The sequence below is a fragment of the Delphinapterus leucas genome, chromosome 15 (assembly GCF_059928025.1).
Source record: "Delphinapterus leucas isolate spDelLeu-1000000601 "Yukka" chromosome 15, BTC_Dleu_Yukka2, whole genome shotgun sequence".
Lineage (NCBI taxonomy): Eukaryota > Metazoa > Chordata > Mammalia > Artiodactyla > Monodontidae > Delphinapterus > Delphinapterus leucas.
This window is the reverse complement of record NC_143143.1, coordinates 21,334,109-21,346,743: the sequence shown is the minus strand read 5'-3', so window position 1 is coordinate 21,346,743 and position 12,635 is coordinate 21,334,109. Positions and strand designations below refer to the sequence as shown.

At 44.5% G+C, this 12,635-nt stretch overlaps 1 protein-coding gene across 1 annotated transcript in view; it reads left to right on the top strand.

Annotated features, from left to right (window-relative positions):
- OTOA (otoancorin) overlaps positions 1 to 12,635 on the top strand; it is a 64,479-nt gene that overhangs the window by 12,876 nt on the left and 38,968 nt on the right. Inside the window, exons 8-12 of the mRNA XM_022588558.2 lie at positions 1,234 to 1,337; positions 5,471 to 5,571; positions 7,428 to 7,567; positions 10,068 to 10,191; positions 12,281 to 12,496. Coding sequence (XP_022444266.2) covers positions 1,234 to 1,337; positions 5,471 to 5,571; positions 7,428 to 7,567; positions 10,068 to 10,191; positions 12,281 to 12,496 — 685 coding nt within the window. The remainder of the gene's footprint in view (positions 1 to 1,233; positions 1,338 to 5,470; positions 5,572 to 7,427; positions 7,568 to 10,067; positions 10,192 to 12,280; positions 12,497 to 12,635) is intronic.

The following is a 12,635-nucleotide window of genomic DNA, read 5'->3' as shown; positions in this document are numbered from 1 at the left end:
GAAATGACGGGGAGAGTGGTGAGGATAAACTTTAAGCTTAGAAAAGAGCAGATGGGTCATTTGCTGAATTGATTTTCAGTGGTGGTGGGTGGAGGTGAGGGAAGTTTTCCAGGATGAGTAGACTCAGCTATTTTGCAGGTATGAACTGGAGGGGCGATCAGTGCCAAATGCTGTGAAAGGTCAAGTCATATTTGGACCCAATGGGACTGCTGGGTATGGTGACAAGGAGCTCATTCAGGACTTGGGCCACAAGGAGTGGTGTGGTGATGAAGAAACCAGATGTCAGTGGCTTAAAAAGTGACCAAGACACTTTACGCCCATCAGGATATCTGTAATCAAAGTGTCAGATAATAACAAGTGCTGACAATGATGTGGAGAAATCAGAACCCTCAGACACTGTTGGTGAGAAAGTGAGGTGGTACGGCTACTTTGGAAAATAGTCTGGAGTTCCTCAAAAGGCTAAGCATAGAGTTGCCATCGAACCCAGCAACTCCACTCCTGGGTCTATTCCCAAGAAAAATGAAATGTGTCACACAAACACTTATACATGAATGTTTACAGCAGCGTTATTTATAATAGACAAAAGGGGGAAACAACCCGTGTCCATCAACTGATGAACAGATAAACAAAATGTGGTATATTTGTACAACGGAACAGAATTTGGCCATAAAAAAATGAATTACTGATTCATGTTCCAACATGCATGAACCTTGAAGTCATCATGCCAAGTGAAAGAGGCCAGATACAAAAGTGACATATTATATGATTGCATTTATTGGAAATATCCAGAAGACGTAAATCTATAAAGAGAGAAAGTAGATTAGTGGTTTCTAGGAGTTGGGATGACTAGAAGTTCTGGGGTGATAGCTAAAAGGTAGGAGGTTTCTTTTTGAGGTACTTTAAAGGGTTCTAAAATTGATTGTGGTGATGGTTGTACAAGTCTGAATATACTGAAAACCATTGAGTTGTATGCTTTGTATGGTATAAGTTATATCTGAATAAAACTGTTACCAAAAAAAAAAAAAGGACCTGGTGGTGAGGAAGTGAAGAAGAGTCTTTGGAAGGTATTTAACTGTGATGGGAAGAGGAGAAACAGGAAAATCGCTACATCTGTAGCAAGGGAGTGGGAAGGGCTTTTAACCAAAGATAGCTTTGTATACTTTTGTTGTTTGGACCCTGCCTGAAGGCCTTCATATTTGTTCCTTAATTGACACCTATGTGTATGTCATGTAGGTCTGTGGTGTTCAAAGATCTCTACGACCAAACCTCGGCCCATTCCCAGAGGGCTGTCTACTCCTGGATGACTGGGATTTTGCAGACATCCTCCAATGGCACTGGTGAGCCCAGGCTTTGAGGTGGGAACACTTCTTAGGGGGAGTCCATCCTTAAAAGTGATGCTTCATCTCTGAAGATAGGGATTTGATTTCATTGCCACTTAAGATTTTTAGCTCCCTCAGCTTCCAAAAAGTGTTTGATGTGGTTTATGGAAAAACCACATACCCCATTTCATCAGTGCATTTTTCACACGCTGAAGTCTCTGAAGTCAGCATCATCTGTATCTTACAATCAACACCGTGTCCAAGTTTAGCTTCTTAGTGGAACGTAAATAATGCTGGCACCTTAGATTCCATGAAAACTTGCCGTACTGCGCAGCGTGCGGGATCTTAGTGCCCAGGGATCGAACCCTGTAGTGGAAGCGAGGAGTCTTAACCACTGGACCGCCAGGGAAGTCCCTCAATGAAAACTTTTAGAATCAGGTTACAAGTTCAAAATCTGTGTTAAAAATCTGTATCAAAGTGGGACAAAATAGTTTTTTTTTTTTGTTTTGCAGTACGCGGGCCTCTCACTGCTGTGGCCTCTCCCGTTGCGGAGCCCAGGCTCCAGACGTGCAGGCTCAGCAGCCATGGCTCATGGAACCAGCCGCTCCGCGGCATGTGGGATCTTCCCGGACCGGGGCACGAACCCGCGTCCCCTGCATCAGCAGGCGGACTCTCAACCACTGCGCCACCAGGGAAGCCCAAAATAGTTTTTTTAAAAGAAAATATAGGCAATAAAGCACAGAAATTTAGTGCTAAGCTTCCAGCAACCGAAGCAGCAATAGGTCAGGAGTAATTTATTTGGCAGATGTTTGTTCAAAACCTACTATTTTCTAGAGTAGTGAAATTCATAGAGACAGAAAGTAGAGTGGTGGTTGCCAGGGGCCAGAGGGAGGAAGGAGTGGGGAATTACTATTTAATGAGTACAGAATTCCAGTTTTGCAAGATGAAAAAGCTCTGGAAATGGATGGTGGTGCTGGTTGCACAGCAAAGTGAATGTACTTAATGCCACCGAACTGTATCCTTAAAAGTAGTTAAGGGGCTTGAGAGTCCGCCTGCCGATGCAGGGGACGCGGGTTCGTGCCCCGGTCCGGGAGGGTCCCATGTGCCGTGGCGCGGCTGGGCCCGTGAGCCATGGCCGCTGGGCCTGCGTGTCCGGAGCCTGTGCTCCGCAACGGGAGAGGCCACAACTGTGAGAGGCCCGCGTATCGTTAAAAAAAAAAAAAAAAAAAAAAAGTAGTTAAGATAGTAAATTTTATGTTACGTGTATTTTACTGCAATTGAAAAAAAAGGAGAGAGAATGGCTATGTAGATTAGTAACGCAAACAATTTCACAGGTAGCTTCAACTTGTTGAATCTTTAATGTTAGTGATGTAAAGACAATAAACTTTTTAAACACCTAAAAAGAGCCTACTATGTGTCAGCCACTGGCGATACAAAGGAAAAGAAGACTAAGTCTTTGTTCTCATGGAGCTATAATTTTATTGTGGGAGAGTAGGTGGAGAAAACTTGTAAGCAAGTAAATAAAGAGAGAGAGAGAGAGAGGACACAAATACCGGTAACTGCTCTGCAGAAAATAAAAGGGACCAATGCCATGGAAAGGGTTACTGCTTTAGCCTAGAGCAGGGCTTGGCAAGTGTTTTCTGTAAAGGGCCAGAGTAAATTTATAGGCTTTGTGGCCCTACAGTCTCTGTCTCAACTATCCGACTCTGATGTTGTAGCACAAAAGCAGCTCTAGACAGCAGATAAATAGGCATGGCTGTGTCCCAAGAGAACCTTATTTATGGACACTGACATTTGAATTTCATGTGATTTTCATGTGTCAGAAAACATTCGTCGTCTTTTGATTTTCCCTCAATCATTGAAAAAAATGTAAAAACCGGGAACTTCTCTGGTGGCGCAGTGGTTGGGACTCCGCGCTCCCAGTGCAGGGGGCCCGGGTTCGATCCCTGATCGGGGAACTGGATCCCACATGCATGCCGCAGCAGGAGTTTGAATGCTGCAACTGAGGAGCTGGCAAGCCTCAACTAAGGAGCCCATGAACTGCAACTGAGACCCGGCACAGCCAAATAAATATTTTTAAAAAATGTAAAAACCAAGCTCGAAGGTGGGCTGGGTTTGGTCCACGGGCTGTAGTTTCTGACTGCTGGCTAAGGAGGCAGAGCAGAGCTCTCTGGGCAGGTGACATTTGGATTGAGACCAAAATGAGAAATGGGATCAGACATGCGAGGCTCTGGAGGAAGAGCATTCCAGGCAGGGGAAGCAGCAAATACAAAGGCCCCGAGGTGGGAATGAGCTGCGTGTGTGTGGGAAACAGAGAAAGCTGGTGGCGGTGAAGTGTAGGGAGTGCCAATCAATCCTTTTCCTGGAATTCAGCTCTGAAGTTTGTATATAAGAAGCATTAAACAATGGAATAAATGTCTTCCATGCTCAGCAGAATTCCCTCTGCCTGACGCATAGTGGTAGCCTCCAAAAAACTGAATCTCACACTAAGTGACCCTGAGAAATTCACTCAACTCACCCTCCAGACTCTAGACTTCCCTTAAGTCCTTGTTGCCAGAATTTAGTTGGAGACAGACTCTCCTAAAATTCCTATATGATACGTTTCATTATTAAGCTAAGTGAATTGAAATGAATTCTATTTGGACTTTAAACTTTTTTTTCATGAAGTTCCTTGAGGTAACTGGAAATACTTTGGGTGTCAAAACTATCCCAAGTTTGGGGATCATTGGTCTGCAGAAATACAGTTCATGCTTAATAATTAATTAGAGGGACTTCTCTGGTGGCACAGTGGTTGAGAATCTGCCTGCCAATGCAGGGGACATGGGTTCGAGCCCTGGGCCGGGAAGATCCCACGTGCCGCGGAGCTACTGAGCCCATGTGCCGCAACTACTGAGCCCATGAGCCACAACTACTGAAGCCCATGCGCCTAGAGCCTGTACTCTGCAACAAGAGAAGCCACCGCAATGAGAAGCCTGTGCACCGCAACAAAGAGTAGCCCCCGCTCGCCGCAACTAGAGAAAGCTCGCATGTGGCAACAAAACCCAACGCAGCCAAAAAAAAAAAAAAAAAAAAGAATTAGAAATGAACAACTCAGCTTGGTTTGGTGAATTTAGTGGTTTCCCCACAGAATTCTCTAGCCTTCCAGGGCCACCCTTTCTTCTATAACCAAGCCAAGTGTCCAGAGTCCCCATCGAGAGGATCACAGGTGTTTACCTGTGCTCACCACAACAGCTCTGATTCCTGGGCTGGGGGAGGGCACCCTCTTGTCCCTGTGACTTGGCCCAGGCACCAGCTGACTTCACTGTCTCCTCTGGGCATCAGCCATTGCCCACGGCTTGCTGCAACAGCTCTTGGTGACTGATTCACTGCACCCTATAACGGCTCCTCTGCTTTTTTCATTTCCCCAAAATGCTACCAACGCGATGGTGTTCTGTGTAAACCTTTTACTGGAGGATTAGGGGCAATGGCAGCCAATTCTAGTTCACTGAAACTTGAAGTTGGATCCTGGCCACGATTGTTCTTAAAGCCCCACTGACATTTGCTGATGGGGAATTTCAAATGCCTGAACGGAATTATAGAGTCCTCTGGGAATTGAGAGAAGGGAGAACACTGCTGCTGGCTGAGGAGATGAGAGAAGGCTTTAAGAAAGGAAACACTTGGAAGCTGAAGAGTTAGGGGAAAGGCATTCTAGCTGATGAGAAGGGCCCAAGAGAGTAAAGATTTGGAGACCATTTGGGGTGCATATGAGGAAGGTTTGGCTCATGTACATGGTGATAATAAGGAAGATAAGGATTGTTACTGGTAGTAATAAAAGAGTCAAATATATTTCAAGTTAGTAACTAACTAAAAATAAAACTGTATTTTGTGGTCTTAAGTATTAAAAAAATAATCTGCATTTCTAACAAGTTCCCAGGTGATACTGAGGCTGCTGGTTCAAGGGCCGCTCTATTGAGTAACGAAGTGGTGGACGTCTGTCATTGCCTGTGTGTAGTGTAGCATCTCATAAGTAGGGGGCTCTCAAAAGATGGTTGTGGAATGAATTAATAAATGCAAAGAGGAGTCCTGACATCAAAGATCTTTTGACTATCATATACCAGTGCACAGTCTTTTATTAATTTTTACTTATTTGTCCACTTATTTATTTTTTGCAGATGACTCTGTTTCATGGGTCAGTGCAGAAAACTTATGGATTTTGGGCAGATATATGGTTCACCTATCCTTTGAAGAAATTATGAATATTAGTCCTACAGAAGTAAGTTGGAAAAGTTCATTTACATGTTCCCATCACTAATACTTCTGGGGTAAGGTGTATTCTAAACCTCTCACATTTAGCCAGCTAGTCAAGGTGCCCTGGGAAATGAACACCCACCTCAGCTCAACATAACTTGAGCATCTAAAGAAAATTCCTGGAATAAGACCTCAAGCAGTCAGTCACTGGATTGTGTTCTAGTGTAGAAAAGCTAAGAAAAGAAAAAGGACTGTGGACTGTTAAGGTAGCTCTGATGTGAAAAAACATGATCTATAAATGTTGGCTACGTACCAAAAATCATTTAAGGGTATTTTTGTACTCAAGAAAGGCCAAGGACAATAACTGTAGAGTTTCCGGTCCTTGGAAGCACGAACGCAAATGAAAAGCGATGTGGATTAATAGCTACTTCTATTTATGGTTACTTCTTTTGATACCTACTTCAGCGTGTGTGATGATTGGATTTTAACTCTAGAGTTTACAGTGGAGAAATACACATATTCGAGGTTACTTAACTCACCCGTCAGGTGTCTTTCTCCTTCTGATGTTGGCTCGATGACACTAAAATCCCTGGGGTAGCATGATTTTAGAATGCAGCCTCCAAAGAATGCTGCCAACAGGGAGGCATTTGTAAGCAGTTTGGGGCTTGCCACCAGTTTTTATCCTGTGTGCCCTAACTTTCTGCTGGCCAGTGAGAGAAGTGTTTCCATCAAATGACTGGCTTGTTCAAGGACCGATTGACCCAACAATATCTGGTTGTTGTGAAACCAGAGGCAGAACGAGGTTTCTCTTTTTACCTGGGAGGCTGGAAGTATTTCAAATGTCTCTCAATTTTATAATTCCCAGTTATAAAATGGATTAAACTTCCATTTTACTCTCCAAAAGAAGTTGAGTGAATTTCAGGAAGTGGATAGAGGTTAAATTCTTAGGAAACTGGGCCCCTAGCGGGGAATTTCTGAGATTCAGATGCCATTTGCACCATTTCTTCATCTTCTAAAAATGTAGAGAAGGGAGGTGAAGCCACAGAGTGCCAATGCTACGAGGGAATTTCATATGGACGGAGAGTACAATTCTTGAGGGAGAGACAACTTTTTGAGATTTAAGCGCAGAATAACCATGCGTTGAAATATTGGAGACTTCAATGCAAAAAAGTGAACAAGAATAGAAAGAATCTGAATAGCGTATTTAATAAAGTTGAATATATGATATATATTTGCATTATATAGGTGTGTTATGTATTATGTAAACATACATTTACATATATATTATATACATATATTCAACTTTGTATCTTACAAAGAGAACACACTCTTTTTTATCACCTGAGGGTCATTTATAAACTGACTCATCTATTAAAAAAATTCCGATTCCCCAAAACAATTTATGGACCATATTCTCTGAACTCAATAAAGCAAATCTAGAAATAACTGTGCAAATATTAGCTTTAAAAAAGTTCAACTACTCAGTAAAAACAAACAAACAAACAAACAAACAAAAAACTTTCCTAAATAACAGTGGGATTGAAGAGTAAACTAAAGCAGCAGTTACAGACCATTAAGAAATCAATGACACCTATGGTTACCAAAGGGGAGAGGGGGTGGGAGGCATAAATTAGGAGTTTGGAATTAGCAGATACAAGTTACTATATATAAAATAGATAAACCACAAGGTCCTACTGTATAGCACAGGGAACTGTATTCAATGTCTTGTAATAAACTATCATAGGGAAAAAGAGAAATCAATGAAAATGAGACATGGGCACCTCCAAGTGCCAAGAGTAGGGCAGAGCACAGACCAGCGGGGCGGGGATGCACGGGGCCATTTCATTCCTCCACACTGATCTGCCTGTCCTTGTCCACCAGATTGGGCTGTTTATCAGCTATGACAACGCCACCAAGCAGCTGGACACGGTTTATGACATCACACCTGAACTGGCCCAGGCATTTCTGGAGAGAATCAGCTCCTCCAACTTTGATGTGAGGAATACCTCTACCATCCACAGGCAAGGGGCGTGGGCGTTGGGCCCTTGGAGCTGTTTCCCAAGATGCCATCTAAGCATCAGGTTCCTCTGAGCAGCAAAAGACCCGGGCAGGAAAGGGAGGTGGCTGGTCCATGTCTTTGGAGAGTTCCATGTCTTTGTGCATGTGAGGGAGGTGTTTCCCCAAAGAGACCCCTTTCAAGAGGTTGTGAAGTGGGGAAGAAAACAAATGCTTTTTAAGCATCTCCTATGTGCCAGACATTTTATATAACCTTATATATATATAACTTTATATAACCTTATCAAGCGCTAAGATTCCAGCTCTGGGCACGAAAATGGAACATTTTAACTAGTACTCCATCCATTCTAAGGTAAATGTGTAATTTCCAAGAGGTTGGGTTGAGTATTGGAAATAGCTTATGGGTCCCCATATCTGTGAACCCCTTGTTATCCAGACTCTCAGGTGGGGAGCCCTGGGATGAGATCAGCTCTAGAATTTAGTGATTGTAACATGATCCCCCAGAACCATTTCCAGCAGGGGAGGGCCAGGAGCTGCACACCTGGTGACCCCAGAAAGGGTTTGAATGTTGGGGTGTGTGTGCAGTGGGGAGGGCTGACGGGCACTGTTCACCCATCTTCTCTCCATCTCCCAGGGCCTTACTGTCACAGTGCTTTCTCTGACATTACCACATGACCTTACATTTTTCAAAGCGCTTGCAGAGAATGTTCTCATATAAAACTCGTACACTGGGGCTTCCCTGGTGGCGCAGTGGTTGAGAGTCCGCCTGCCGATGCAGGGGACACGGGTTCGTGCCCCGGTCTGGGAAGATCCCACATGCTGCGGAGCGGCTGGGCCCGTGAGCCATGGCCGCTGAGCCTGTGCGCCCGGGGCCTGTGCTCCGCAGCGGGAGAGGCCACAACACTGAGAGGCCCGCGTACCGCAAAAACAAACAAACAAAAAACTCTTACACCTTCTTGCCCTATCCTTAGTAATTTTCACCATTAGCATGGCTCCCATTTTTTTTTTTTATAGTTACACCAAAAATAGCTTAGCTGTTAAGAATATGGGACCTGGAACCAGACTTCCTGGGTTTAATCCTGGCTCTGCCACTTACAAGTTGTGTGATCTTGGCCGTGTTACTGTGCCTCTGTGCCTCCATTTTCCCATCTGTAAAATGGGAGCTACTAAGCTGCCTACCTCATTAAGACCCTTGTAAAGATTAAGAACATCTGCGCAATACGGGGATGTATGTATACGTATAGCTGATTCACTTTGTTATACAGCAGAAACTATTTTACACCAATAAAGATGTTAAAAAAAAAAGAACATCTGCAAATAGTAAGTGGTCAAGAAATATTAGTTATCCTTAACATGGTTATTAATATTCAGCCTTCACTTCTTCTGAGTCTTCTTTTTTCATCAGACACACTTTCAGATCCTTTCCCTGGCCTGGTTGCTTTCCGGTGGACGTGTCTGAGAGTGTCAGTGTCTGATCATGATCGACCAGGTGGTCCAGCCGTGCTAAGTTAAGTAGATTTCATACTAATGCTAAGAGCATCCACTGATGAAGTGCTTAGTATCCACCAGGAAGTATGCTAATTAGCTGGTATGCCTTTTCTCATTTACGTCTCACAGTATTCCTCATTCCTTCATTCATCATATTTAAGGAAACCTCCCCATTAAAAGCTTAGAGAGGCAGGGCTGCCCTGTACCGTAGTACAGAGTATGCACTGCACAGCCATGTGCTGCAGGCTTTCAGAGAAGTTAAGCAACTCGCTACAGGTCAGATGTCTCGTAGAGCTGGGCTTCAAACTCCAGTTGGCCTGAAGCTATGTTCTTTAACCACTGGATGCAGTGCTCCCCGTGAGACCAGGATTCAAATCCCATCTCTGCTCCTACGTTGTTCTGCCTCGTGTGTTTTTTTTTAAAGATTAAATTATTTTATTCAATTCAATAGATTTTTTTCATTAAGTTTATTTATTAAAAAGTTTTTTAAAGCATCTTTATTGGAGTATAACTGCTTTACAGTGGTGTGTTTCTGCTGTATAACGAAGTGCCTCTTGTGTTTCTTCCCTTTTGAAGTCACCATCATCTGGTGATGCTGGTTGGAAATAAACCTCTGCCTCAGGGAATCCCTCAGGGTGGACAAACCCCTTATCTCTGAGTGGAAAATTGGGGTTTTTCTGTGGCTAATTGAGCACATGCTTTCCTTGTGCCCCTTATTGCCTCAGGAGGAGAGATGGCAGAGTTGGTTGGATCTAGATTTAAGGCCCGGCACCACTACTTGCCTTGGGCAAGTCACTTGATCTCTCTGAGTCTCAGTTGACCCTTCTGTGAAATGGGGCTAATGAGAGCACCTACCCTGCAGGGCTGTGATGAGATAATCCAGGTAAAGGGCTCAGCACAGTACCTGGTACACGGCAGCTGCTATGATCGTGACCTCTCGGTTCTAACTGGGGTGGGGCTGCGGCTGTGGCCCCCAGCTCTGCGCCCTTCACCAGCATCCCTTGTCTTCTCACACAGGCTGGGGCTGCTGGTTTGTTTCTACGATGACCTGGAGCTGCTGGACGCCGCTGTGGCCCAAGTCCTCCTTCACCAGATGATCAAGTGCAGCCACCTGAGGGGCTTCCAGGCTGGTGTTCAGAAGGTGCAGAAGGGCTACAGGGCCCCGGAGCCTCAGCATCAGTTTCACTAGCCAGAGAAATGGGAAGAACAGTCTTGCCTGGCCTTTGAGAGAAAACATGTAGGGTTTATCAAGATCTAGGTCCAGCCTCGCAGGTGGTATCTCAAACACTGGGATGAGCTTAAAATGGGAAGAAACCACAAAAAATGGTAGGAAAAGCTTGAATAGATCAAAATTCAATCAGAGCGGCCACTTCAAACTTAAATGTGCATAAGGTTGCTTGGGGATCTTAAACGCAGATTTAAGGTCTGGGTGGGGCCCGAGACTCTGCATTTCTAACAAGCTTCCAGGCGATGCTGAAGCTGCTGGGCTGGTGACCATGAGTGGCATAGCAAGGAGATACAGCAGTGGCTCTTGAACCTGGTTCTATGTTAGTGGCACGCCCCTCCCCCAGGCTCTACCCCCCAGAGATTCTTGTGTCATTGGTCTGGGCTGTGGCCTCAGATGCAGCCAGGGTGGAGAGCACTGGAATGGAATGTATTTGCTGAGTTCCTAGACCAAGGTTTTGGACCAATAGGCACATGGGGACTGTCTCATTTCCCTCCTCACTCCATCTCTCTCTCCTTTCTTCCCTTGAAGTCTTAATTCTGCCCGGCTTCTCTCACTTCTTTTTGTCTTTCTCATTGTTTTAATTGAAAAGATGACATGAGAGCAGTATTCAAGAAAGTTTGATAACATCGTCAATAATTCCACAGCAGCTTCTCACACATCACCAAACCCTCGGTCCCATTTGGCACTTTACATAGTAGGCATTATCTTGGTCAGTGCGTATTTTTGTTTTCCAGGAAGAGCATCCTTCCCAAGCAAGCTTGAGCAAAAATAAGAAAATAAATGTACTTTAAGGTCACAGGGGTAGCTGTGACCAAGAAGAAAGTCAGATACAATGAGATATGAGAAAACCCTTTGGATCACCTAGGTCAGTACTCAAACCTGAAGATGCATTAGAATCACCTGGAGGGCTTGTTAAAAACAGCTTGAAAACATACCCACATCCAGAGCCTCTGATTCAGGAGGTCTGGGGCGGAGCCTGCGAACCTGCATTTCTAACAACTTCCCAGGTGATGCTGATACTACTGGTCAAGGACCACACTTTGAGAACCACTGCTGTAGGCCTTTTGCAGATGTGGGAGCCAGCTTTAGGGAAGGGGAGCTGCTGAATTTGGAGAAAGCCAGGAACTGTGACAGCTGTTTCTTTCACTTTACTCTGCTGCCCCCAAGTGGCCATCTAGAACACTTGCGTACATTCGTCTGACATGAAGATACGGTTTATGCAAGTTCAGGTGTTAAAACGTGAACCGTTCTCATTTTTTTGTACAGAGGTCACGTTGCAATAGATGAGTTTATCACCTTCTGTACCGGAAGCAGTTGGGAAGCACACTTGACTATAGCTAGACAGGCATGTTACAAAAAATAATGAAGGGGATCACAGAAATATGAAAACCTGTAACACATAATTTTAAATGAAAAATATAGAGCAGAAAATTGCACTTGTGTTCATGTTACAACTATGTGAAGACTACATGCCACAGTTATTTATAAAGGCATAAGAAGTTTTGGAAACATATACACCCAATTGCTAATCATAGTAATTTTTTTTGAGGTAAGATTTTCAGGAGACGTTCACTTTCTTGTTACTGTTGAGAATTATTTTTACATAGATTATATGTTATTATGAACCCCCCCCCAGCTATTTCATGAAAGAAAAGCAGCCATATAGACAGGATATAGAGTTCAAGGTCATAAAAATAAAATAGTTGCTACGGGAGTGTGGCTGAGTTACGGGTGAAGTGAACAAAATTTCCTTCTGCCATGCTTTAAGGTTGATTTAATAACAAATTAATATTTAAATGAAGCATAAAGTGAGTTTGTAGCATACGAAAGTCAAGGCCAGAGGAGGTGGCGTTCTGAGTGGGGCAACTCACGGTTTGGGCTTAGCAGGAGTCCCTCTCCTTTTGACAGGGCAGGGTCGGTCGAGGGTGCATCCCGGGCTGTAGTCAGAAGGAACCACCATCTTGCTTGCTATCGACCCTCATCCAGCTTGCTCGCCTTCTAGCTAAAAGCCGGCCTCCTGGAAATTGCCACAGAGAACCAGACCCTCAACGAGACCCTGGGCTCTTTGTCGGATGCAGTCGTGGGCTTGACCCACAGTCAGCTGGAATCCCTCTGCCCTGAGGCTGTGCACGGCGCCATCTCGACCCTCAACCAGGTCTCGGGCTGGGCCAAGAGCCAGGTCATCATCTTGTCTGCCAAATACCTGGCCCATGAGAAGGTCAGTTGGAGCTTGAACTCTATTTTAATGCCCTGAGACCCAAGGGCCAGTTATACACACACAACAGGGGCAGCCAATCAGTAAGAAGATGGTGCCAAGGGGGACTACCTGGGTTCGAATCCTTGGTCTGCCACTTATT